The sequence below is a fragment of the Haemorhous mexicanus genome, chromosome 3 (genome assembly GCF_027477595.1).
Source record: "Haemorhous mexicanus isolate bHaeMex1 chromosome 3, bHaeMex1.pri, whole genome shotgun sequence".
Classification (NCBI taxonomy): domain Eukaryota; kingdom Metazoa; phylum Chordata; class Aves; order Passeriformes; family Fringillidae; genus Haemorhous; species Haemorhous mexicanus.
The window spans coordinates 73,888,570-73,916,250 of record NC_082343.1 but is presented as its reverse complement, the minus strand read 5'-3'; the positions used below and the strand labels follow the sequence as shown (position 1 = coordinate 73,916,250).

The 27,681-nt window shown below is 41.6% G+C and overlaps 1 protein-coding gene across 2 annotated transcripts; it reads right to left on the bottom strand.

The window, feature by feature from the left end:
- Positions 1 to 84: 84 nt before the first annotated feature.
- On the bottom strand, positions 85 to 26,829 carry BVES (blood vessel epicardial substance). 2 transcript variants are annotated; one of them, XM_059842376.1, is made up of 8 exons: positions 26,705 to 26,829; positions 21,728 to 21,961; positions 19,457 to 19,581; positions 13,506 to 13,693; positions 12,480 to 12,588; positions 10,355 to 10,522; positions 8,101 to 8,242; positions 85 to 399 (listed from the first exon to the last, which is right to left on the bottom strand). In XM_059842376.1, exons 2-8 carry the CDS (start codon positions 21,948 to 21,950, stop codon positions 275 to 277), a joined length of 1,080 nt encoding a protein of 359 aa, XP_059698359.1. In that variant the 5' UTR covers positions 21,951 to 21,961; positions 26,705 to 26,829; the 3' UTR covers positions 85 to 274. The 2 variants fall into 2 exon arrangements, with proteins under 2 accessions (XP_059698359.1, XP_059698360.1); XM_059842377.1 differs by lacking the exon at positions 85 to 399 and adding an exon at positions 4,176 to 4,755.
- Between the last annotated feature and the right edge of the window lie 852 nt (positions 26,830 to 27,681).

The following is a 27,681-nucleotide window of genomic DNA, read 5'->3' as shown; positions in this document are numbered from 1 at the left end:
ATTTATAATGGCAAAAGTCAAATTAGAAATAAAGCAACCAAATTAGAAATAAAGCAACCAAAAGCAACAAAAAACCCACACAAGTTTTTATTTATTTTATTTTATTTAGAAGTAAAATAATACATGACATTTCCATCTAGAAACCACTGGCATATGCTGCAGTAAATTCAAACATGGAGAGGTGGGCTTAGCTTTCAGACTCCTCCCAAATCCAGCTCCTTCCTCTTGCACTGGAGCTTTGAGCAAGCTCTGATACACCTGAGGACACAACTGTTTAAGGCAGCCGCTGGAGCTCGAGCTTATCAGCAGACGGTGCTTCAAAGACATCGTCTTCAACACTTTCTTCTATGGGCTTCATCTTTGCTGAAGTTCTCAGGTAAGGAGATGTGCGGCCTGGGCCTGTCACAGGTACAAAGAAATTACCAGTTAATTTAACAACACACACCTGCTACATAGACCTGTTTGTGACAAAGTGGACACACACTGATGACCCTGCACTAGTTGCTTCATGAGAGGATTTCTAAGTGAAGGTTTGTTTGTTATCTGGCCAGAGGCGCCAGGAAATTCTAGACATGGAACAGCCATGCTGCTATGAACCAGCAATGCCTGCTGCTAACCACAGACACACCATTCTCCCCAGGTTCAGTGCAGACCCCAACTGCACAGGGTGCCCACTGCTTGTTCCCCAGAGATCATTTTCTCACCCTTACACTCCCTCACTGACCCATCTCCATTCAACCACAGCAACACGAGTGGCTGCCCCAAGTACAGAGGGTGCGTACATCTGCACCCTGCCCTGGCTGCGGGGAAGGCTCCTCAGTGCACTGGGCAAACCTTGGAGGGACACATCATCAAATCCACAACTGCCTTTAAAGCACTAAGTCACAGAATGTGCTGAGTTGGAAGGGACTCATCAGGATCAAGTCCAGCTCGTGGTCCTGCACAGGACATCCCAAGAGTCACACCATGTGCCTGAGAGCATTGTCCAGACACTCAGACACAACACTCTTGAACTCTGCCAAGCCTGGTGCTGTGACCACTTCCCTGGGGAGCCTACCCAACCACGCCCTGGGTGAAGAGCCTTATCCTAAAAGCTGACCTAAACCTCCTCTGACACATCTTCATAAGTTTTACGCAGCATGATAATGTAAAACTTATACAAGATTTATACCTCCATAAACAACCACAGAGAAAACAAGATTTACAGGCAAAAGACACATAACTTTCAACTGACAGTGATTTCACTGCAAAAAAACTACCTTTTAGAAAGGCAGCAACTTGTCTGCTCACCACAACTATCACTGTCAAGACATTAAATGGAGTTTTTGGGCAAGTTACCACTGCAAACTACCTCTACTGCAGTTAAATTTTCAGTATGAGGGTCAAACCAGAGGAACTCCTTTGAGTCATCAGCTGAACAGTTCTGTTTTCCACTGTTCATTCTGAAATCGAATCTACTCGTGGACATGTATTTTTCTCAGTACCCTCTTCTAAACTTAGACCACCCCAACAGTATGAGGTTGCAAACAGCTAGTATATGATGACCAAAAAGATTATGGAAATCTCTGAAATCCCATTTGAGAAGAAAACAACAAGAGATAAAGGCCATGCTAACAGACTGTTTGCATACAAGCTAAAAATTTAAATGTTTTTGAAAAAAATACTGATAGCTGTAACACACTCTTATTTTTAAGAAACATTTATCAGGTAGACAGTAAAGTGCTGTGTTAAGGAAGCCCACTTACGAGGAAAGACTCATTTACACTGGATGTGTTACACACAGAGAACAATATACAGACACAGGCAACACCAGCAAGTTATGACACTAATGCATTTTTAAGTCACATTCACAAAGACGCCGTTTGGAATTGGTGTTTCAGAACTTTTTATGTTGAAAATGTATTAGTGTTTTCTTTTGAGATTTAAAAATTACTTAAACTGCCACAATACAGGGTTACTCAAGCACATTTTTAGATGTGACATTATTAAACATTTTAAATTAAAATTATTTAAACATATTAAACTGAAATTATTAAACATTTCTTCCCAGACAGATATGTTTTATGGCCTAAGCAAAGGATAACGGAGCAATTAACTGGCTAATGTGCCCCACCCGACATCTGTGGGTACATTTGGATACAAAATTGGCTTTTCGGGGAGACACCCAAAGGTAAAAGGGCGCCTGAAAATTATGAGTTACAGTTCCAGCTGCTTTTTTTGAGTAGATCTTTGTTTCAGTGTAGTTTATTGTCATTTTTTAAATGGTTTTCTTCTGTTTAAAGCCACTTAATTCCCTCCAGAAAACAGAAGTAAGCAGCCATAAGTTTGTACAACAGGATCCAATATAAGGCTTAATTCCCTCAGCCTGTTTGTTTCAAAGACATGCTCTTATTTGCTCCAAATACAAAATTTTGTCTATTGATGCCATTATCCAGTGTTGGACAGATGTTCAAGTGACTGAGTCAGACCTTCCTTTCACTACATTTTGTTGCCCCTTCTTGAGGGTCTAAACCAAAATACGTATTTAAATTCCTGTGAAATCCAATCCTACTTTTAATCACAAGCAAGGAGCATATAATTTTATAATACCACTAAAACCATTACCAAACCAAAATCTTTTTACATTCCTGCTCAGCTTAGAAGTTAACAAATACAGATGCATAGACCAGCAAAACTGAGATGTCTAAAACAAGTACCACAGAAAAAGAGACTGCATCTCTAATAAATATGTGAATGGCTGTCAAGCAATAGAATTACAGGACAGAAACTAATACCAAAATATTATTTAAAGGACTGAAATTCAGGTAATACTAGGCTTGTGATCAGGTTAAACTATTTTTGCTTAACTCAAATTTTGGGAAAAGAGATACCCTTATTTCACTTACTAATGAATTACATACAGATGGACCACAGATGTCAAGCACAAATGTCCCATGATAAACAAACTCCACTTTAATACCTTTTTGAGGATGCCTGCTGAGTTAATGTGATGTTATCAACAGAAAACATCATGCTGCAAACGACTCACTCCGTAAGCATTATAGAACTCTTGTTGGTTATTTCCTTAATATAAAAGCAAACAGTTAGTTGGGTTTCTTAATTTATTAATTAAAAACATACTTTTGTTAGTAATTGTAGCTTGGGAACTACTAATTAGTAATTTTAACCCTTTTATTACTAAACACTTTGAAATAGGATTAATATTAATTTCTTGAGAAAATGAGTCAAAGCTTATAATTTATAGCACTGATAAATGCATAATTTTAAAAGATGGGATTATACAAAAATATAAATGCTCATTTTTTCAAGAATATGGAAATTAGGAGAAGAAAACTTATTTGGATTATAGTAGTAAAAGTTATATTTGTAGTGGGAGGCTTTGTCCACACAACAATCACCTAGCAATGACAGAACAGTATTCCTATAGAGTTCCTGTACAAGAAAGTTTCCTTCATTAATTTTTTATTCTACTTTTATAAAAAGAAAAAAAAAAACCCTGAAATTTCCATATGTTTCTCACAAAATCTTTTGAGGATTTTGGATTGTGTTTTTCTGTTCTAAGTTAACAAATGAATGCCTGTAGAAGGAGGATCCAGGGAACAGCACTGGAACTGTAAGCCTCAGCATGTGCCTTATAGTAAATCTTAAAAAAAAAAAACCAGACAAAAAAGCTGTTGCACTGAGAGCACCCAGCGGAAGATTTTTGAAAACATAGCAGTGACAAGGCAAATGGCAGATTTTTTTTTCAGTTTTCCCTGTTATCTGAAAAAAGGGCATACATGGCCACAATCCACACTGAATACAAATCTTTAAGCAGAGCTCACCTGGGTAGCAACCCCATCATTGGCAATGACAGTACCCAGGAAAAAACTAACAAGCTATCTTGGCCAAAACAAAGATTGAAGTATTACAGTTCTTGGAAATGAACAAACAGAAGTCAGAAATTTCACAATCAAAATACAAAGAAGAAATAACAATTCTTCCCAAGGTGTATGTTGCAATGGTATAGGGGCAATCCCTCTGCCTCCCCAAAAGGAAGGGAAAGTACTTGGACTTGGGACGCTGCTGCCTCAGCTGGGCTGAGGAATTTCAGAACATAAAAGACACATAAACCCCTTCTCTTGGGTAAAGCACACCCTGTATACAAAAAAAGGTACACAAACCAAGGAAAAGTACAACAGAGAAAAGTGTATTTATCAAGTATGTGCTAAGCACAAGTGCATCTTGGAGATTTATATAATTACAGCTGAACTTGTCATGCATTTCAAGTACTTTCTCCCAAAACTGAAATACTGGTGTAAGAGTTTTGCTGTTAAGCCTGAAAGAGACATTTTAATTGTAACTAATGACACAAGCACAGTTTTACAATTTCTTTCTGAGTGTGCAAGTTCACCCAAAGGCTCTCAATGCAAAGGAGTGGCTTCAATTTCACGGAACTTTGCTGTGTGTGGAACAGGTGAAAAGCCACTCGAGGGCTTAAAGGCAAAGATCAGAGAACAGACCAACAGAGGAGACTTCACGGCAGGAATCTCTACAGGCTGCCTGATCAAGCAGAGCAAGGAGAAGGGAGCCTTCTTTCAACTACTGGATCACAGGCCTTGGTGCTCCTGGGGAGTTTTAACCACCCTGGTATCCGGTGGGAAGGCAACAGGGCTGGGAGCAGGCAGTCCAGGAGATCTCTGGAACGTAGCAGGCAATTTCTTTGTGCAAGTGATCGATGAGTCAGCTAGGGAAGGCGCTCTGCTGGACCTGTCACTGATGAACAAGGAAGAACTCATCAGGGAGCTGAAGGCTGCTGGTCATCCAGCAGCTGCTGGCTGCAGCGTCCTGGAGCTGGTGGAGTTTAAGATACTGAGTGGTGTGCAAGACAAACAGTTGAATTACAACCTTACAGGACAGGGACTGTGGCTTACTCAGGGTTTTACTTGGCAGGAACTGATGGGACAAGGCCTGCAAAGGGACCTAGGGACAGATGGTTGATCTTCGAGGACACCTTCCCCAAAACACAAGGACAGTCCATTCCAGTGCACAAAAAGCTGAGCAACTAGGGTAGAAGGCTGGCATAGATGAACAGGAAAGTTCTGACAGATCTCAGACACACACAAAGTGTAAGTGGGGATGAGCTCCTTGGAGGGAACGCAGAGCCGTGGCCCAAGCATGCGGTGATGAAATGAGGGAAGCCAAATCTCAGCTAGACCTGGATCTATCTAGTGAAGGGCAACAAGAAAGGCATCTACAAATAAATCAGCAACAAAAGAAAGACCAGGGTAACTGCGAGGTGAGAGTTCAGTGATGCACAGGACACAGGAACGTGAGAAGTCTGAGATATTCAGTAACTTTTTTGTTTTGAGTTTTTTCTTTAGAGGTTTGTCCTGAGGTCTGTTGGGGCTCTGCATCCAGTGGTAGAGACAGAGAGTGATGCCTGACTGACAGGAAACCTGGACTGAGTTAGGAACACCTCAAGTCCATAGGGTGAACACAAGATTGTGGAGCCACATGGGCTGCATCTGAGGGTGCCAAGCATTGGCTGATACAATTGCAAGGCCCCCTCTATAATCTTGGAAAGGTGATTGCAGTCAGGGGAGACAAACGGAAATGCCAACATCACAGCCATTGTAACGAAGGGGAAGATGGAACACCCAGGCCTAATAGTCTAAATTCATTTCCCAGGAAGATTATGCAGCTTGTCTTCCTGGAAGCTATGCCCAAGCACACAAGGGATGGGAAGGTGACTGGGAAAGCCATCACAGATACTGCTTGCATCTGACCACTCTGACCACCTTCCATCTTTGGTGGTGAGATGACGGCCTCTGTGTATGAATGGAGTGCACTGGATGTTGTTTACATGGATGGTAGCACAGCCCTCCACAGTCTGCCACTGGGTCCTTCCAGACAAATGGAAAACAGAGTGGATACATGGACTACAGCTTGGGTGGAAAATCTGCTGTACTGCCAAGTTCAGAGGGTGGTGAACAGCAGGACAAAATCCAGCTGTCAGGTGGTTGGTTACCAGGAGTGTTCTCAAGGGCCAACATCATGGCCTATAATATTCAAGATATGAACGACCTGGTTGATGGGATGGAATGCACTCCCACCAAACTCACAGACAAGATCCAGGTAGTGAGGGAAACTGCAGACAGGCCAAAGGGTAGGGCAGTGAGTCTGGACAGGCCACTGGAAAAAGAGGAAAGAACTGACAAAAACGACAAGTTCATGAAAGACAAATCCCTGAACGCGGGACGTGACACACCTACACAGCATTACAGCCTAGGCCCCAGCTGGCTGGAAAGCAGCTTTGCAGAAACAAACCTGGTGGACACAAAATAGAACATCAGTCAGCAGAGTGCCCCTGCAGTGAAGTGTTCCATCCATATACGGGGTCACACTAGCAGCATGTATATAAGCAAGAGCATAGCCAGCAGGTCAATGGAAGAGATTAATCCTCTCTATCTGGCAATTGCGAGACAGGATCTGGAGTGCTGCAGCAGTTTTGTGCCTCTCTGTACAAGAAAGACATGGACATACTGGAGCAAGAGCATCAGAGTGCAACCCAGATGGCCAGAGGCTGGAGCAGTGGCGGAGAGGCTGCAGGACCTGAGTGTGTTCAGCCCTAGGAGCAGAAGGCTCCCAGGGGATCTGTGACTCTTGTCTGTGGCTACCTAATGGAAGGCAACACAGAAGACAGAGCCAGACCCTTCTCAGAGGCATGCACTAAAGAAAGAAGGAAAACAAGCATGAGTTGCAATACGGGAAATTTTTTCACTGTGAGGGTGCTAAGTCCCTGGAGCAGGTTGCCTAGGGAGGCTGGAAAATATTCCAGCTTGGAAATATTCAAAGCTTCACTGGACATGGCCCTGCTCTAGCTGATACTGCTTGGGACATGAGGCTGGACCTGATAATGTCCAGAGGTCTCTTACGACCTCAACTACCTCTGAATGTCCTTGCAGCGAACAGAGGAGAAAAGGAAAAAACACTGGAATTTTCATCAAACTATATCTCAGGTGTCACCCTTGATGATCTAGTAGGGTAAAACATTAGTTAGGGCTTTTTCTTCCATCTATCTGGGCATGCAGACGACACCAATGTTAAGGAGTAAAACCAGACAGGCCCTCCAGGTCTGAAGGTGTTACTGGATGAGAACTGTGAGGAACACAATGGAAAACAGATAATTAAACAGAAAGATGCAAATATTTGAAAACACTTCCTCTTCTTAGCAGAGACTTTAACCATAACAAATAGCAATGTTTTTTTTCTCAGATATTTGAATTCTAATCACTAAAAAATAATATTCCCAAAATCAAAAGAAATAATCCTACATGATCCTTTTAAATGCTGTTAAACTAACAACTTATGCCAAATGCAAAAATAGAGAATCCTCTGGGGGTTTTTTATTCAAACACTGGTTTCAGAATTCAAGCTAATGTTGATGTTTAGATTCAGATGATCTAAAAATAAATGACAGCAAAAGCCTAGGAAGAATAATTTAGAATGTTTTCATAAAGGAATAAATTAAAATAATAGAAGCAAAAAGGTCAGACATGATTTCTTCTCTCACTTCATCTGTTCTCTACTATTCCTGTCATACAAAGCAGAGGAGAGCCTGACAGGATACTTGGAGATTTTCCAGGTGAAACCAAAATATTGGTTGTATACCACATTCCTCCAGACCCTGCCAACACAAACTATCTCAGGAGGAAACGTAGGACACCAAGTTGCTGGAGGAAAATGTTTTGTTTGGGTTTTTAGTTTCTACAAGCACCAGTGACAGAACAAAGGACACACTACTGTGACCAGCACTGTACCTTCAGTTTTGCCCCATTACTACAAACATTCCATATTAGACCTAAACACAAACATTATGCCAAAGATTATTACTACACATGTTGGGGTCCTTTTCCAGTATGTACATGAGGTATCTGCATTTAAAGCCTCATGCACCTGATGACTGCCCTATAGTTAAGTCCCTTCATTTAGCTGATACAGCAGCACCCAAACAGCTACAGTCTCTGCTCCCACAGAGGGCAAGAGGAGTTCTGCAGTGGTCTCTAATGGTCAACTGAGCCGTGTTCAAAACTGGCACAAACTATTGTGAGCACTCACGAAGAGAGGACGCAGAGGAAGTCCCACGAAGAAACATCTGCAGGCCATCCTCGCTGTCACTGGTGCTGGCCATGCTGTTCCTCATCTGCATCACAGAGAGCTGAGAGCAAAGGCTGGGCTGTCGGTCAATCTTCTTTGAAGCCTAAAAAAGAAAAAAAATGATAACTTTAAAAAAAGATATCAAGCAAATTAAAATAAAAATGGAAAATTACTGCTTCCCTTGTAATAGATGCTCCGGTCTCAGGCGTGATTATACAAGAAAATTATTATAGGAGAAGATTCTATGCTGTGTAAATCAATTTAAATGACAATAGAAAATGCCAGTAATATACTGGAACTGGAACACTGACAAGTATGAAACTGCACATTAATTATTCAATCTCAAATTGCTTTTGTACTGAAATTTTCATGTATTTTCTTACAGAAAGCTTGGGGTTTATTATCTGGTAATTCATTATTTAAATATGATGCTCTGCAATTAAACATAGTCTTTATGATCCTCCTTGCTAAACAAAACAGCATGCTATATATAGAGGCAATTTGTACCTTAACAGAAGCATGTTCATTTTCCTGGCTTTTCATTTCATCATGTTAGAATAGTGGTGAATGTCCCTCCTTGCCAGTAGATGACCATTTGGCTCTTGATTCTACTGCAGACTAAGTGCAGTAGAATCCTCTCCCTGTCAAACAGTCTGAGGAGCTTCCATTTTGCTTGGAGCAGCCTTTCTGGGAAGCCTTTATACTCTAAAATTTATATGAAGCCATACATTGTACCTTGTAAGGTATCACTGCAAGCCAGAATGCTATTTTAGGTGTATGTGAAAGGTAGCAATCAATGACAAGACAATAATGGATAACTCCACTTTATGGAATTTGACAAGTCAGGAACTAGTATTCTATTTCATGCAGAAAGGAATGATTATTTTCCCAATACTAGTGAAAGTCTCCTTAGGTAGGAGAAAATGACAAGTTTTCTTACAAAACAGATTATACTTTTATAATATATTTAATAAAGTAGAATATACTTTAAAAAATTAATTACTTTTTAAATAAATAAAACATACTTTTTTGTTTTCCAACAAAAAATTATTTGATAGTTTTACCTTCTTACTACCATACTGAATAGGAATAATCAATACTCAATTGATTTCTGTAGTCCCCTACGTACACAAGTCGGCCTCAACATTTTCTGATGAGATTGACAACAGTTAAAAGACATCATAGATACCAATAATATTTATAATTGAAAGTGAAGCGTGTGATAGGTAATATGTACATATATACAATGTATATGGCAATGGGAAAATTAAGAATTTATTCAACAGTTCTCTTGCCAAGTTATGTAGGAAGAACTCATGCAGCGGGATTTTTATTTTAGGAAGAATAATAAGATACTACAAATTTCCCAAATGCTCACTCAATTTTTACAACACACATTTTCAAAACTTACTCCAATAAACCAGCTATAATAATCTTAAATTTATGTGACTTTTGCAACTAAAAACAAAGACGGTACAAACTGAAGATAAAGTGTGCAGATGCTAAGTCAAAAGAGGGTCAAAATTTGTTGGATTTTCTAATTCTTTGAAATTATAAGGAATAAGTAAGGAGACAAAAAGAAACTAAAGCAAGATAGTTCATATACTCATGAGTACACCCAGACCACTGAATGTTTTATATATTTATAAATATATAAATTATATTTTATTATATTTATTATATTTTATATGTATTTAATGATTTCTTCCACTAACTGTATCATATCAACATAATGTTTGTTTGGGGGTTTTTTTGCCTTTGCAACCCTCAAAGACATGTTGAAATTACTCTTCCTAGCAATCAGTACTACATTATTGTTTGCCCCCAGTAAGAAATTTTTTTGAAGAAAAAAACTCTGAAGCTTCTTTTTACAAAGAAACTCATTTGTCAGTGAGAAAGGATATCCAGGGAGAAGCACCTTTTTAGCTACTGGCCATCATGTCTAATTGTTAGGGAGAAATATTTCCACAAGCTGATCAGTTCTGAATCTCAGTTACTCATCTTTCTTGTACATTACTGTGCCAACTTTGCTAAATACTTCTTCTGACAGGAATGTTGCACTGACTCACACCTTGGCACTAAAAAGCCACGAGTGTGCATTAAGTAGCTGATGGCAGCAGGTTAAAATAAGGTGCTTTAAGAGCATTCAAAATTGAAGTAAAAACACATTTGTATGTGGGAGGAAAATTACCAAACAGAACATGAAGTTGCTTACCTTGTCATTTAAGGTTGGGTCATTCAATGAATAAAGTTTATTTGTAATATCTTTGCCAATAAGGTACTTAAAGATCTCATAAAGAAATGGCTCAGACTCCAGAAAGTAAGTCAGCCGTTCCCTGGACCAGCACAGGAACTTGCAATTATCATCTGCAATAATGGTGACCTGGAAAAAAAAATACATGTTCAGGATTAGCACATTTAAAAATGTCCTAAGATAAGCACACTTAAACATGCTTTAAAAGAAGTGATTACATTTTATTTGTGACTCCAGTTAGAGTAACTCTTAAAGCCATAAAGCTTTTCGGTGAAAGCTTTTATGAATGTGATATTTACAAATGTAAAAATTCTCAGCTATTTATTATCGTTGTATTTGTAACTGATATGTGTAGCCAGTTTGTTTTACAGAAAACCTGGGGGACAATAACAGGGGAAAATCCCTCATGTGTTCCCAAACAGGAAAAACACTTATGTAAGAGGAAATTTGTTTATGAAGTCAGTCCTTTAGTGATGACAAGCACTTGCAGTAGGCCTATATGTAGCTTGGTTCTATCACTGTCAACAAATAGGAACAACTGGTAACACCCAAAGGTCTCCATCAAAGAGTTTTTGGTGATTTAAAAAAAATATTTCCATCTTCCTCTCATTACTGTCACAAGTACAACCTTGCAGCAGTTGAGCCGAGGCTCTGTTTGCTCAGTTATTGATAATCCAGTTCTGGGTAGTTACAGGGGATTTTGCCCCCCTCTCATGGGAGGATGGACTTGCCAGGTTCATCCCCCTGTGCCAGCAGAGGGCAATGCCACACCAAAACCCACACTGGTCATACCCAGGGGCAGGTTTTGCAAGGGGGAGTCAGGCATTTATGAATAAATCAAAATGGGGCTCTCTGCTTTTACAAGACAACGTTACATCCTTAAAAATTTTTAAAAATCCATCAAGTCCTGGAAACAATGAAATACTGTCATATATCCATGGATTTTTAACTCCACAGACTGTAATATAAGCCCAGAGGCTGAGGAAGAATTCACCAGCATTGCCAGCAGATGGGGTCCTTAAGACTGAATCCGTGTGCTCTTACAAGGCTGCTGGTGTTCACATGGCAGTAACAAGCAGAACCCAGGAATCAAGGATGCACACTGCTCCAGATTACAATAACTTCCAAGGCAGGCAGGAGCTGAGGCATGACCCTTTTCCCTTGGGAGGGCCCGATTCCTATCCAGCTGCTCCCAAGAGAAAGGGGCTGTGCCAGGAGGGCAGCCGGGCTGTGGGAGGCCCCACTGCTGCGAGGTGTGTGCATCTGGACAAGTCTCTCCCCCTGGCGCTGAGCCCAGTGTTTGACTGGAACATATGACATCAATCACTGATTTTAGAGTCTGCACTGCTCTGCCTCCCTGCCTTCTGCCACGCTGTCAGTGTGGATGTACCAGTCAGTCACAGTCCCGTCATTATTACACACACCTAGCTAAAGAACAGCAAGTAAGAGGTAGCAAAATAGCCATTTCTACGGGGAAAAAACCCACCCTTCTCTAAAAGTATTCTACTTCCCCAAACTATAATCAAATATATTTAATATACCAGCATAATTACACTGCTAGAGAAATGTAGCCTTATTGTCCCCTATATGAATCTTTTTACTCAAAATACTGAGATAATTTTCAGCTTATGTTGCTTTAACAAATTGCAAAATGACAGAAGTATTAATACACTTTTATAAATACCAATTTCTAATTACTAGTGCCAGAACTTCTAGACTTCAATTATTACAGTAGCTCTTCTTCCCTTTTCTTTTTTTGATCCACTGATGAGACCTCTTCACATCATCTTTTTCCATCAAAACTGCCTCTTAAATTATTTGTCCTGAACAATCTCTTAACATAAAACAAACTTGGAAACAGCAAAAGAGAACAAAATAGCAAAAGCCAGACTGCTCAATACACACCATTATAACACTTTTTTTCAGCATTTAAAAGTTATTCTTGATATGGTCCATCTTCAAACACCTATACTAGAAGGATAGCAAAATTATGCAAGTCAAATAGTTCGCTGTTGATCAAATTTATATTCTATTTTTTTAATGGTCTCACCAGCTCATGTCCAGTGACATTTTAAACAAACTGTACCTGGAATTTCTCACCCCGGTTCATCTGCGTTGACCGAAATTCAGGAGAATCTATAAAGGCACAGGGGTAAATATTATGCAGAAAATGCCCTCGATAAGACACCTTCATTCTGGAAATAAAAATGTATAAAACAACATTTTAAAATCATGGAGGCTGATTAATTTAATCAAAAACTGGGTAGGACTACTGACAATGGTAATGCAGTAGGTAACAGCGATAAATACATTCATCTTCTGGAATATCACTCCCAGAGCTACCCTGTTTTCTGCCTAACTGATTCCAAGCAGAACAGGCTGCCAGACAAATAGAGAATTGATGAACGTGGCACATATCCACAAAACATTGTTATTCAATATGTGAAAGGTCATGTTACACAGCCAGACCAGAATCAGGCTTCCCTGAGGTGAGCAGCTTTGTGTTAATGAGTACAAAAAGCAATGAAGCCTGACATCGCTGCTGCTGTCAACAAAAACTGGTTAAAATACTGGCCAGAATTTAGCATGAGTTTCAAGATTACAGCTTGGCCATGGGCATGTTTTACCCCTTCTCACCTGGAGTCCTGTCCTGGTGTCTGCCTCTGGGCAGTGCACCTGCCCCCTCTCGACTTGCACGTACAAGTGCAATGAATCAATTCCAAAGGCCTGCTGTTTTAAATCCTACTGGAGACATACTTCTTCTTCCCTCATGCACCAAATTTTTTAACCTTAAAACCTGAGAATAGATTGAGGGGACAACTAGGATATCTAAGACTCAAACAAATCTCTTGCTTATTTTGCAAGACACTGCCTTTGGTATTACACAAATATAATTCCCACCAAAATCCACGCAGCTGCACACAGAAGTGGATACACAATATGCTCCCAGTAAGAGATCACTGCCACCTGAAAATGGTGTCACAAAACAGACTATAAGTATAGACTATTTGACTATAGACATACTACGAACAATTGCAACCTCAATAATTTTCTAATTTATTCAGCCATGACACAAAGCATACAACTGTCCCCAAGCTTTAACAGAACCTACTTCCCCTTCAGCAGGATGCTCAGCCTATCATCAACTGATGTTTTATCTTCTGCTGCATAGGCTTGACCTGTCTTCAAAGTCTGAATGTTGCAGAATTGTCCAGTTAGTCTTTGGAAGAGCTCTGGAGGCACATGGAGAGGTTCAAACATTCTCTTGTAGAGGCTGCTAAGCTCCTTCTCTATCTTGATCTAGATTGGAAAACCAAGAGAGATCAATAAACACAGATTCATTAGTTAAAAATGGGTAAGACAGCACACGTGCTTTAGCTTGAGGGACATCTTTGGCTTCGTTATGCTTAAACAAGGAAAGAAGTGGTAAATGTGTGATGTCTATCCACAAATACTGCCCGTGATAGGGTGACCAAAACCTTATCTAAAATGAGGCAGGATGGTGCTTTAGAATGCTGTTCCATCCAAGTGGCACATTAAATCACACACAAGGAGCCCTCTGAGATGTCTGTTGATGCAGTAGTGAATAGGAAGGACCTGGGCAAGAATTATGCAGAGAAAAAAAAAAAGAGGTTGTTTTTCACACTGCATGCATGCATCACTGTGGATATCCCTCAGGCTCTCCTGGGAGCCCCTCTCCTCCCTGAGCTTCTTGGCTTACTTGCAGTAGAAAAGCAAGTCCTGAAAAACAAACCAATTATATTGAAACCGCATGTGACGAGGGAGGAAAAAAAAAGACCAAAAAACATTGCCAGCTGAACATCCCACATCTAAGAGCCCACCCAAACTCAGGCAGCAGCAATGAGGGAAAGGATGTTGGCTGAAATCCTAAGCCTGGAAGTCTTCCCTGAATGAAGGAAGCAGGGGATGAGACAATATTACAGCCTTCCTGAAAGCAGAGGCAGCCTGAATAAAGCCTGCATATTTGCCATGAGGAAGACAAATCAGAACAATAAGCATCAGATAATGAAAAAAAAAAAATACATAGAAGAGAGAATAAGGACAAACAACTGAGAAAGAATGTCAGAAAAGAAGAGAAAGAGGCAAGTTTCTGACACATGATCAACTCTTCCCCCAGGACCTGCAGGTCCTTTTCTACAAAGCTGCTTTCCAGCTGGTCAGTCTGTGCCAAGTGGTGATGCATGGTTATTCCTCCCTGGAGCAGTACTCCACACTTTCTGTTGAACTCTATGAGATTGGTCCATTTCTCCAGCCTACTGAGGCCCCTCTAGATGGCTTCCCAACCTTCTAGCCTATCAGCCACTCCTCACAGTTTTGTGTCATCAGGGTTCACATATGCCCCAACATCCAGACCATGAATGAAGATGTCAAACAGCACTGGGACTAGCACTGGCCCCGAGGTTACACACCACACACTAATGAATGTGTAGGACCCAGCTCCAACTGGACTTCCTACCTCTGATTAGCACACTCACCCTGCCTTTCAGCCAGATTTCAATCCATCTCACTGTGTCCTCATCCAGGCCACACTTCAACAGATTCTCTATCAGGATTTTGTACAAGAGAGTGTTGAAAACCCTACCAAAATTAAGGTTGAAGATATTCATCATTCTCATAGATGGCCAGTCATTTCATTGTGGAAGGTTAAAATAGAATGGCTTGGGTTGGAAGGGACCTTAAAGATCACCCAGTCCCACCGCCTCTGCCATGGGCAGGGACATCTTCCACGAGACCAGGTAGCATCAGAGCTTCAACCTGACCTTGAACACGTCTAGGGATTGTGCATGTACAGCTTCTCTGGGCAAGCTGCCTCAGTGCCTCACTCCCCACAGAGTAAAGACCATCTTCCTAATATCTAATCTAAACCTACTCAGTTTGAAACCATTCCCCCTTATGCTGTCACTACATGCCCTTGTAAAATGTCCCTCTCCATCCTTCTTGTAGTTTCCCTTCCAGTAGGGAAGGCCACAATCTGGCCACCCCAAAGTCTTCTCTTTTCCAGGCTGAACAACTCCAATTGTCCCAGCCTTTCCTCACAGAACACCTCTTCTGTCTCTGTGCTTGGGACCTCAGAGCACTTCCACTCTGATGGGATCTCATCAGAGCAGTCACTTCCCTCACTCTGCTGGCCACTCTGCTTTTGATGCAGCTCAGGATACAACTGGGTTTCTGTGGCTGTGAGTGCACATTTCCAGGTCAAGTCCAGCCTCTCATCCACACCCAAGTCCTTCTCTGTCCTCAATCTGTCCATTCCTCAGCCTGTGCTGATACTGGGGGTAGCCCCAACCAGGTGCAGCACCTTGCACTTGGTCATGTTGCATTTCATGAGATTTCCATTGGCCCACTTCTCAAGCTTGTCCAAGTCCCTTTGGATGGTATCCCATCCTTCAGGTGTGTCAAACAACTTCACTTGGTGTCATCTGTAGATTTGATAAGGGTGCACTCAATCCCTTTACCTATGTCATTAATGAAGACAGTAAATAACACCAGTCTCAATAAAGACCCAAACAGGACATCACTTGTCACTGATGTCCATCAGAACTCTGAACCTTTGACCATTACCCTCTGGAGGTGACCATTCAATCAGTTTCTTATCCATCTATTATCAGGCTGGTTAAGCATGGCTTCCCCTTGGTAAACCCTTGCTGACTTGTGTTCTATGTGCCCAAAAATGTTTTCCAGTACTATCTATTCCTTCTTTTCAGAGATAAAGTTGAGGTTGACCATGCTGCAGGTCCCTGGGTTCTCCTTCTTGCCCTTTTGGAGGAAAGGAGTGGCATTTGCTTCCTCTGTTCCCCACTCACTCCTCTGAGACACCACCATTATTCCAAGACTATCAGGAATGGCCTTGCAGTGACACGAGCTCTTGTGGCTGTGTGACATCAGGGCTCATGGACTTACTATGGCAGTGCATCACCTGACCTAAAGTAACACTGGTTTCACACTAAATGAATTACTAGTTAAATATTCCACTAGCAACTACACTCATATGAAACCCAGGTTTTGAATTTCCTGGATGTTCCTTATGCCACAATCTTTAATCCCTCAGAGGACACTGACACAGACAAAACAAGGATTAAAAACAAACACGCAAGAGAAACTGTATTATGTTAAGGATTGTCCTGAACATATTTTGTTGCTCCATAATACCCAAAAATTGTTGAAAATCTGTTCCATATACCCACAAAGTTAGATCACTGTCTTACCATCATGTTCTCTAGGACCTCCCCTATTTTTAACAGCTGTACCAATTTCATTTGCACCTCTCCATACATGACCACTGCAACTTAAAGAAATACATTCCCATCTGAAAAAGGAATTTACATAGCTCCCAAGACTCCTGAACCCAAAACTAGGCACATAGACATGAGGGCAAATTTTGGCCCTGGAGTGTTAATCCAATCCCTTAACTAGCACGTGGTTCATGTTTCATGATCTTCCTCTAGTGTGTAATACTTTGAGGGGAAAGCAGGTGTGGCCACTTTCTTAAAGACTGATCAGATTGCAGGCTGGAGCTGTGCTTTAGATGGGCTCCCTTATAACAGACCATTCCCCCTTCCCAAGCACAGCTGACTGCTCCTCCAGTCATGCTTGTGGGTCATATTCCAAACAAGCCATATGGGTAGGTGTAATGTTTTCTTCAGCAGGGGTTGAAATATTCTGGGATGCTGCCAGGACTCCGAGTCACAGTGATTAGACTCAGCTTCCACTCCAACTAAAAAAGCCAAATTTGTAAAGCTCCAAGGAATCAAAACCACTGAAATAATCTTCTGGCCAGAAAAGAAACTCACTGTGATTCTGCATGCTCCATTTAATAAAATAAATATTTAACAACCGAACATATCAATTATTCATTTTGTAATATGACTAACTTGTAATTATTCTGCCATTCCTTTCTTTCCTTGGAAAGATCTTTTCTGAGAATTACCAAAACTGATTGAGATGGGCAATACAATAGCTGCAGAGAGAAAATCTCATTCAAAAATTAGTTCATATGAGTTTTAATTCTTTTTCCCCTCTATTCTTTGTCCTCGTGTAGGAAAAACACTTAAAACAGCCTTGGGGTTTATAGTAAACATGTTAGACAGCTAAAGAGACATGTGTGACTATCAGGCATCACTTCAAGTATGCTTGTTGATCATAGTTTGCAGCAAAGATTCATATATTTTTGAAAAATTACTGAAAATATTATGTATTGCAGCAATTCAAATAATATTTTCCATGCAATGTTCAGAACTACAGTAATTTTTCAATGGAAAGAAGACTGTTGAAATTAAGCCCTAATATGCAAAGGAACAGCACTACCTGCCTAGTCTATCAGATCTAATTTTTGGCTAAGCTTTTAAGTTGCTCAGGTCACATAGCACAGCTGATGCTAATCTTTGGGTGAACCTGTATTCCATATTGGAGGAACACTGCTGTAGGTAGAGCCTCTTCCTTTTTTAACACATGTACTCAATTTATCAACTTGTTGTAGACAGATGCAATTTAACCTTCAGCCTCCTTTTATATGCTGTGGTTGCCTGCCAGAGGGTGTTCAGAGCAGTTTGTGGGAGTGCCAAGCACCTCAGTCCTGCTGTGGTTACTCTGACACTGGGCAAGGGCTACAGAGAAAGCGAAGGAAAGGCAGGTGCTCCAGGCCTCCCCCTCTTAAAAAGCAATTTTTTACCAACTTTGGTGACTGAGTTTATCAGTCAAGTTTCATATTCTCACAAAATTCCTTCTTTTTGTATCCACCCACAGAGTACTTCAATCACTTCTATCACTTGACCTAACTCCTACAAATAATTCTGCAAACAAATTTACTAGAGGATTTAGTGAAAATAGCTGCCTCTTCAATAGGATGAAATCTATACCATAATGCACAAGGCACCCCAATCTATGCCAACATAGCTTTTAGTAGAGAACTGTAATTACAAAATAATGTATTTCCTTCTTCATTCAGTATTGATTTACACATTGCAGGGTGAGTTTTTGTTTGGTTGCTTTTTTTCACTCAAGCCCAAACCAGCACATCATCCTCCCAGGATGCTTTTTCACTCACCAATAACTTTTTATTTAGATTTTTGGAAAGGGTTGGACAGGTACAAAGTCAAGGACCATTACCTATGTTTAAGGATGCCACAATTCAGTTTTAAAATAGAGGTAAGATGAAAGGCTTGGTTTCCCAGGGAAATGGGTTTCTATCAGCTGAGCACTCCTGCCTTTTGCAATAATTTCTGACTTTGGTGGCCATTTCCTGTCCCATCTGACGGAAGATTAGAAGCCTCAAGATTTATTAAAAAGGCTTAATTGGTGGGGGGGTTGAAGGGAAGTAGAACATGCTAATTTGGTTGAGGGAAAAGACTGCAAATAAGCTAATCTCATATTAGAAACTAGAGTACCTGCATGGGATATTTAACTGTGGACACCTTCAGAGTAGGTAGAGTCTGGCCTCACTGGCTCTCCCTTATCTATCTCTGTTATCACAACTGCTATTGTGTGTGTGTTCTGGACAGCATGGCCATGGCCACCTAGCAGAAATACAATGCAGTTTCATCATTTGCTGCATCTCAATGGTGACATAAAGCAATTGAATAGGCTGAAAAAATAGCATTAGTAATTGCATTTAGTAACTAAAGAGGAAGTTGCCCTTTAAGTAGTAAGACGACCCTTCAAGAGCAATTTGAACTAGAAATATTTACTACACATCTACAATTCTCTAGTAACAGATCAGTCTAGCTTGTTTTAAGCTACTTCCTAGGCAAGACAGAAGTCAAGCTTCATGCTGCCTTGCCAGCTAATTTCCTAGCAGCTTTCTTGCATAGGCAGTGGTGAATTGGTGAAGAGCTTATTTCCAGGTAGGTTCTGTTTTCTCTTTTTTTTTTGGTACAGGTTGTTGCACACTTCCAGAGTGTGTCCAGAGTGTGATTTTGGGCAAAACCACAAAAGTATTCTGCTGAAAATGTGTACTAATCCATTGGTTTGTCTAGCAAACATGGGCAAAACTCCCTTTTCCTGCATCTTACTAGAGTGCTTGTGAAATTCAGCTGTTATACATACCGGTCTCCTTTTATACACTAGGTATATGAAATGCAAAAGGTTGACAACCAAAAACACAGAATTCCAGATCATTATGTCCAAGGCACAACGATAGAGTGTAGCCCAAATGATGAATAATGCGCATCCTGTAAAAATTAACAAAAAAAGAGGAAGTTAAATTTCGCCAAATAACACATATTCCTAGAAAACCATCAAGAATACATCCACTGAGTATAATTACGCAATATATTCTACAAACTTTAATACAGGTGAGCTCTCTGGATGAAGGCATGAAACAATAGCTAATCACTGCTATACTGCAAAGAGGCACTGAGGGCAGGTGGACAGACTGCAGTCCTGTTACATGGGACTGCAATACTGAAATCACAGTAATTCAGATCAGGATGGGGCAAGCAGAAAGGTGCAGTTCACGATGATTTCTTACTGAAATGAAGTAGAAAAGAGATGGGGGAAAATTAGGCAGCTCACAAAAATTTGTGTTGCATTAATTAGACAAAAAAGGCTTAGAAATTAACATTCACATCTAATTAGCAAGGAAGAGTTGCATAAAAACTTCCTAAAGTTACATGCAGATATTTCTGAAAATTAAAAGAAACTATTATTGCTGATGTGACAAGGTCAGGAATTCAGGAACCTGAATTCTCCTGTGTAACATCAAAGACAAAATTTCTTTTTTTAGTTGCCTTTGAATAATGACACTTGCTTTAAAAGACAAGGCATCGTGTATGAATAGGGATTCCATTTTCAGCCTACAAAGACAATATTTATCAAATGATGGATTATTTATTAATGAGCCTCTCCCAGATAACTGTGAGCCTACCATCCGACAGAGATGGCTGGAGAGGTCAGTTATATTTGCTCTTAAGCTTCCTGCAAAGACAAAAAGGAGACAATGCTAAATGAGTGTTCCTACCCCCTTTCTCCCTGAAAATGACCTTGACTTAATGAACTCAGTACTATCTAGTCTGTCTGTCTCATCTAACTGATGAGGCAGCGCTTGCAAATGGATTAGAAAAATCAAAATAAAAGTGACTCTTGACCTTCTTAATAGTTAGACTGCTAGGCACAGGAGGATACGAAGTCTGGATGTACTGAAGAGCAGCAATATTGCAGAGCAGCACAGAGGTGGGACAGGGTCAAAGGAACCAGGCCTCGCTATTCGTTCTGCCCACAGAGTAAATCTGCTCCCTGCTGCCACCTCAGCTTGTAAAACTCTGTTTCCCTATCTGCTGAAAACACTATAAGACCTACAGATCAAAATGGCAGGCTCAGCAAATGCAGAGCTCCTTTTGCTTTTAAAGCCAAGATAAAAAGTCTTGCAATGCTCAGATCCTTGGTCACCAGTGCAGTGTGTTTTAAGAAGTTACCCTATCACAAATAGAAAATGCAAGAGCATTGTAAATTCAAATTCTGTCATAAAATTGACCCACACTATAATGCCAATAAGCGCTCACTTAAAAATACTTGAGCATGCTCTTATTGGATTGGATTTATCCTTCTTACACTGCAATGAGTCACTATTCCTTGTTTGATCACAAGGATCTTGTCCCACACAAGGTACAGAGGCTTTGAAATAGCTGTGAGACTGCAATGTTACAAATCCAACCACATTCACTCAGTCTCAAGCACGCCAAATTTAGGTTTTCCTCTCAAGTCAGATTCTGGTGTCACAAGATTCCTACAGTGGCAGAAGAAACACAACTGATACCAGAACACAGAATACACTCCCCATCGAAAGACTGCACTTCTAAATCAGCAATGAAAATAATGCTGGTGACCCACAAGTGCCACAGGCTTGAACCCACATTAAAAGAACACCTGGGCTCACAGCAAGCTCCTCCAGGAAAAGCTCACCTACCTCAGACATGCAAAACCAGTGCACCTGCCAATACACAGTCCCAGTACTTTCTTAAAAAGTAAAGGTAAAAAAGAAGTCTAAAATAAAGGTCTTAATGATCAGACATAACTGATTTGAAATAAGTGGATTTTAAACATCCAGTTACACCTGACGTAAATGAAGTCCACTTGTTTTCAAGCTGACATCTTCATAGGTTTGAAATTGCAAATTACAGTCCTAGGAAGTTTTAAGAGTTATATAAATCTTTCTAGAAAAGGTATATCAAGGTCAAAACAGATCCAGTCTTAGACCAAAACCACTTTCATCAGAGCACAACGGCCATCAACAGAGGCAGTCATTTCACCATAAGCTGCAGGGACAAGCTCCATAATGGTCAAACCCAGCCATTCCTGACTCCAGGATAACTCTCCTACCTATGGTGAGCAGGCCTCGCAGAAGAATCATATGAAGATTCAAAGTAGTTGGAATAACCAGTCCAACTGCAAAGCAAATGTTTGCCACGTGGAAAACAAGATGATGAATCTCTTTCCAGTTCTCACATGCAGTCTCATTGAGAGGATCAAGGGTGGAATTTTTTAAGTCTGGAACAAAACCTAGTGGAGTAACAGTGAGTGGGCTCATTGCTGTAGTATTCATCTTGGAGACTCCTGCAAAGAGAGGAAAAATATGCACTATGCATTAAACTGAGACACAGTAGACACACATATAGATTTTAGGGTTATTCTCTCCCTTCCCAAGATATATTTTCCATTACATTCATGGAAAAAAAAAATATTAAAAAATGCTTTAAAAGGGTAAGCTAGGTCTATAGTTCAGTAGTGCTTTGCTATCTCTTTCACCTAAATCATAGCTACCAAAACAGAGAGGCTACTAAGTCTGCTACCAGTCTTTTAGGGGAATCACTTGGTCTACACAGTTTGAACAAGCTTGCAAGACCCTTGTCTGTGTGGGGGACTACTGGAGAAACTGAGACAGCTAAAGACTATTTCTAATCTAAACATACATGAGATGTTTTTGTTGTTGTAATAATAAATATAACACATATACCTTTTGCCTCAATGAAATGGAAAAATATCTGTGGGCAAATCCCAATGCAAAACAAAAATTACTATTAAAAACAAACTACAGAGAGAAACCGGAAGATTTCAGGACATTATCTTTAGAAAATTAAAAGCTGGTCTCTCTGGGTAACTACAGTCAGTGCTACAAGCTCTACAGAAGGTCTTCTGAACCCAGAGCAGGTCTCAGCTGAAGGAACACGACTGCTCCTAGAGATGTCTGCTGTCAAACACAGGAGAACCCTGCTTCCAGCAAGGCATGTATGGTCTCTCACTGCCAGAGCAGTAGAAATTATATGGAGGTAGGCTTAAGTCTCATTAACGACCTATATGCACTTCATCACTGAGCCAACAAGCTCCAGAAAATACAATGCAGTGGGATTTGCAGTCGATCAAATTCTGCAGAGACAGGGCACGTCCCTGATGTGTGTCATCACTAACTGCCATATAATTCATCTGCTCAGCAGACAACCTTGGGTCACAGTTAACACACTCTGTTTCCTGCAGACTTGAATATACTCTGAAGCATCTCTGTTAATTGAGAGTGTTTCTTGGCCTGTGAAATAAAATTGAGTTGCTTCATCCCTTCCTTTTATTGTTTTCTTGTGATCGACCTGTGTACAGGGCATAAGCAAGCTGGAGAGTTTTCAAAATTAATCAGTGTTTTAGACCTCTTCTGAAAGCAGTGGGAAGAAAGAAATCCTCAACCCTCTCTGACAGTTCATCTCCTATGCCCAGAGCCTGTCCCAGCCAAGGGATGCTACAGAATGTGGAGAGGCATCCTATCAAACACTAGCACAGATGCAGTGCATCTATATCTGGTTTGAAATGATTTTCAAGGAAAAAAAAATTAACTAATCCTAAATATCTAATCCAAAATACACAATTCACTTATTTCTTAAGATATCACTTTCCTATTTTCATTCCCACATTAGTTATTCACAAAGATTAATTAAAATGTGGGGGTTCATCATAAACTATGCACTCAACTGTTAGCAAACATCAGGCCTATCTGAATACACTCCTACTTTCTTTCAGCTCTTTCACATGAGCTCATCAAGAGAGTCATTAGAGCAGTTTCACTGTCCTGACAAAGCCTCTCACACAGTGAGCCAAAGCCTGAGCCCATGAGAGGCTGCAGGACTGGCATTTTAACGGGCTCATAAACAGGAGGGAATTGCTAACTGGATAACTATGTCTGTGCTCATCTTACACACAGCTCATCTGGTGCTCCTGTTGTTTCCAAACAATATAAACTCCTTACACTAGAACAGCAGGATCTCTGGATCTCTTAAAAAAAAAAAATAATAATCGGCCGAGTTTCTACCTGTATTCAGCCTTTCACTTCCCAGTCACGTGCCAGTAAAAGCACCACTCAAAATGCCAACAGAACAAGTAGGGACAACCAAACTCACACATAGATACAGAACCAGTCATAAGTCTTTAAACTCAACATCAAAAGAGGCTGCAAGAAATAGTTTCAGCTGCCTCTGATTACAGATCAAGGCAGCCTTCCAGATGCTTGATATTTTTTATTAGCATAAGTTTGTACTGCTCCACTGTGGGACTTGAGGCTACCTGACCCTTTTCAGCTCAGCTCTAAAGCATCACACATTAGAAGACCGGAAACCCAATGAACCAAATTAAATATACAGCACCTGACAATCTCATTCTCCTGGCAGCCCAGCCAAAACACGGCTCCCCTTGCTCTTCCAGACACTGATGCAACAAATCACCTGCCATAAACTGAAATAATGGGAAGGAGTTTCTCCAAGTGTTGATCAAGCAATTTAGTGTCTACATATGTAAGAGGACATTTAACACTTTTGAAGGTCAGGCTCACCTACTAGATTGCCTAAAATAGAACCCAGGAACCTAAATCTGCCCACCCCCAGTTTTTTTATAAGTTTTGTCTTTACTACCTCAAAGTCTTTATATGAATACCTCTGAACTTCACTTACTACTCACAAACAATAATTACAGGTCCCCTGACATACTGGAAACAGCAGAAACAAGAACTTCTCCATCATGGTGGTATTAAAAAGCTGACAGAAATAGATTGATGCTATCTGCAAAATGACACAAGGACAGACTTAGACACGGGCTCTGAATTTCAACTAAGGAGACTGCTTTGGGGATCAGGAGAGAAGGCAGGCAGGCAGAGCTACAAGCTGCGACCTAAAGTGCTTGTCTACAGGTAACAACAGAAAGACAAATATCCAAAATGTCAAAAAACAACACCACTGTAATTTTTAGATCAATCCTTTAGTCCCAGCACCTACTGTTGCCAAATAACACTGAAGAACAAGGGAAAAGTCTGCAGTTCCATAAAAGAGCAAGCAATTATCATTTTTCACCTTATATGACTGCAGAAAGCAAAAAATTATTTGGAAGTACAGATTCAGGCCTTTAAAACTGTAATTATGTCTACCAAGGATTAATATAACACAAGACTATTTAGTCATATGCTTAAGTCTTCAATGCAAAGATATATATTAATATCAGGAGTTAAAAAAACAACTAACATAGTCCAATCATTTTGGAAAGTTAGGGTAAAATAGCATCCTCAGAAATGAAAGCTTTATGGGGCATAAGACAAATCACTAAAAGAGCATTTTTTAATATCCAGTATATATCTATCATATGGATTTAGATTTAGCAAACTAAGAATTTATAATTCAGATGATTGAGAACTCAAGCTGATTTGTTGTTCAAACAGGAGGGAAAAAGAGGATATGAAAAAAAAAAAAAAAACCTCACTGACTCTTTAATATTGAACCTAAAAGAAATTAGTGTAGTTTTAGAAAAAGGCTTAATAATTTTTTTTGTGCATGAACTTGATAGAAAGTTAAGGTGATCTTAGGTCAGAAAATACAAATTCTCACAATATAAACGAGGCGAGCTTACTCTAGGATTTTGCTACACTCAACAACAGTTTTATACAAGAGACCAAACTTCTGAAAAGCATTCCCAAAAGATTTAGTCTACAAATATCTGGACACCAAGATGGCTTTGAAAAAAGCGTGAATTTTATGGATACCTAAACAATATTCACAGAAGAGAGACATAGAAGAAAACTGTAAAGCATTTGGTTCTACTATGAGAACCAGTCAGCCAAGCTGATAGTGGGACAGTGCTGAGTGTCCCAGTCGTGTCATTACCCACTTTATTGAGATTATTCATATCCCACAGCTTTACTGATCAACATTATTCAAGTGAACTTCTTAAATCTTGCAGTATGTTTCTATATACTTGAGTAAATACTTGAGTATGTTTCTATAACTTTACAGTTATAGAGTATGTTTCTATAACTTGAGTATGTTTTCTATAACTTTGAGTATGTTTCTACAACTTTATAGTCAATGCAATTTTTAAGAAATAATTTAATTATACCTGCAGAACTTTAAACTACTTTTCTATGGACTTACAGCACAGAAGCTGCATAGATATTTTAGGCAATAATTCTTCTGTGAATACAAACTACTAGAGGTAGCATAGCTGAGTTAATTACAGTTTAAGTTACCAATTCCCTCTTTTACAATGCAGTAAGAACGATCAGGAAAGTGGTATAAAAAAGCATACTCAATATGCTCCTTGCCGCAAGTCACATTCAATTAAATGCGTCAGCAACTACAGAAATTTGTTACTCTCTTTAGTCACTTTAATCAAGAGAAAATTTAACAACACGTTCATTCTTCATAGTCAACAAAGTATCCACACAGTGAGAAAACCTTCCCCCGCGACAGCGCAGCCCCGCAGCCTCCAAGCGGAGCGGACCCGAGGCTGTGAGTGCCCTGGGGCTCGCTCTCCCCTCCGCCAGCAGCGCTTACGGATGCGCCGGGCGCCCGAACCCCGCGGCGCGCCCGAACCCCGCGGCGCGCCCGAACCCCGCGGCGCGCCCGAACCCCGCGGCGCGCCCGAACCCCGCGGCGCGCCCGCAGCTGCCGGTTCGCAGCCCCGCTCTGCGCTCCGCAGCTTCATTTTGGCCCACGACGCGCGAACGCCAAACCCACCCTTCGTACCAAACAATCGTGAAAATAATTTTTAAAAATTGAACAGAGTCGAGGAACTAGTCCTTTTTCCCCCAAAAAGGGCCACTTCGAAAGCTGCAACCCGTCCCTCCTCCCCGCGGGCAGGGCACAGGAGAGCGACCGAAGGCAACGAGGGACCAGGGACGGGACCGCGCGTTCTCCCCGCTGGCCGGGCAGCTCCACAGCGGAGCCCGGCGCCCACCCTTGCTGCCGCCGCCGGTGGAGCGGCACCCCCGGCCCCGGGACCCTCCGCTGCCCCGCACCCGCGAGGCCGCCGGCGCACGGCAGGAGCGCCCCTCACCTGCCCCGCGGAAAACTTTCCGGGCCGCCCGGACAGGACGGCAACAGCCCGGGGCTGCCGCTCGTCGCCGCTGGCGGTCCCGCAGCGGGCACGGAGCCGCGGCTGTGACTAAAATAGGCAGAGGAGCCGCGGGAGCTGCGGGCGGCGCCAGCGGGGCCGGCACCGAGCGGCCGCAGCGCGCAGGCGCCTCCGCCGGGCCCGGGGCTGCGGGCGGGTCGTGAGAGGCGGGAGCGGCCGCGACCCCCGCGACCCTCAGAGCATCACCCCGGGCACCCCCGCCCGGGCCGGGGCCTGTGGCCACCGAGCAGTGCTCAACCGAGGCGCCTGAAACAGGTGGGGAGAGGCACCGCGTAGAGGTGCAGCCAGAGCCCCGCGCAGCCAGAGCCCCGCGCAGCCAGAGCCCCGCGCCCGGGCAGCCTGCCCAGCTGTTGTGTGGTTAAAATTAGAAGAGCTGAATTCTCCCCTAAACCTGGGGCAAGCAGTATTGCCCCTACATGGTGTGTCAAGGAGCCTCAACAGCCTTTATAAAACCGCTCTTCTTAACTCGGCACCTGCTGTGGTTGGTTGGTCACGAGCGTGATGTTTAAGAAATGTCACCAAGTTCGCTCGTGTGGCAGTTTGACAGCTCCCAGAAACGGCGTGCTTCCAAAGCGGGACGTGTCTGTCCCCGCGTGTTGGCGTCGGCTCTGCCCGTGTCCTGTCCAGCCCCCGCCGGCACTACCAGTCTTACAGGACAGGCGAAGCAGTCACCGAGCGTGCCTTCATCCCCAGGAGGCTGAGGAGTAGCATTGAGTGATGAAAGGCATTCCAGCCCATCTCAAAACCTGACCGTCAGTGATAAATGACGACTGCCAAGGCAGAAAAACCCTTTCAATACATTGATGAGCTAGCTACAAAGTGGGGTTTTCAGCAGCCAAGAGCATATGGTCAGCATTATTCTTAAATATTTTTGGAAAGCATACAGGATCCCAACTTGT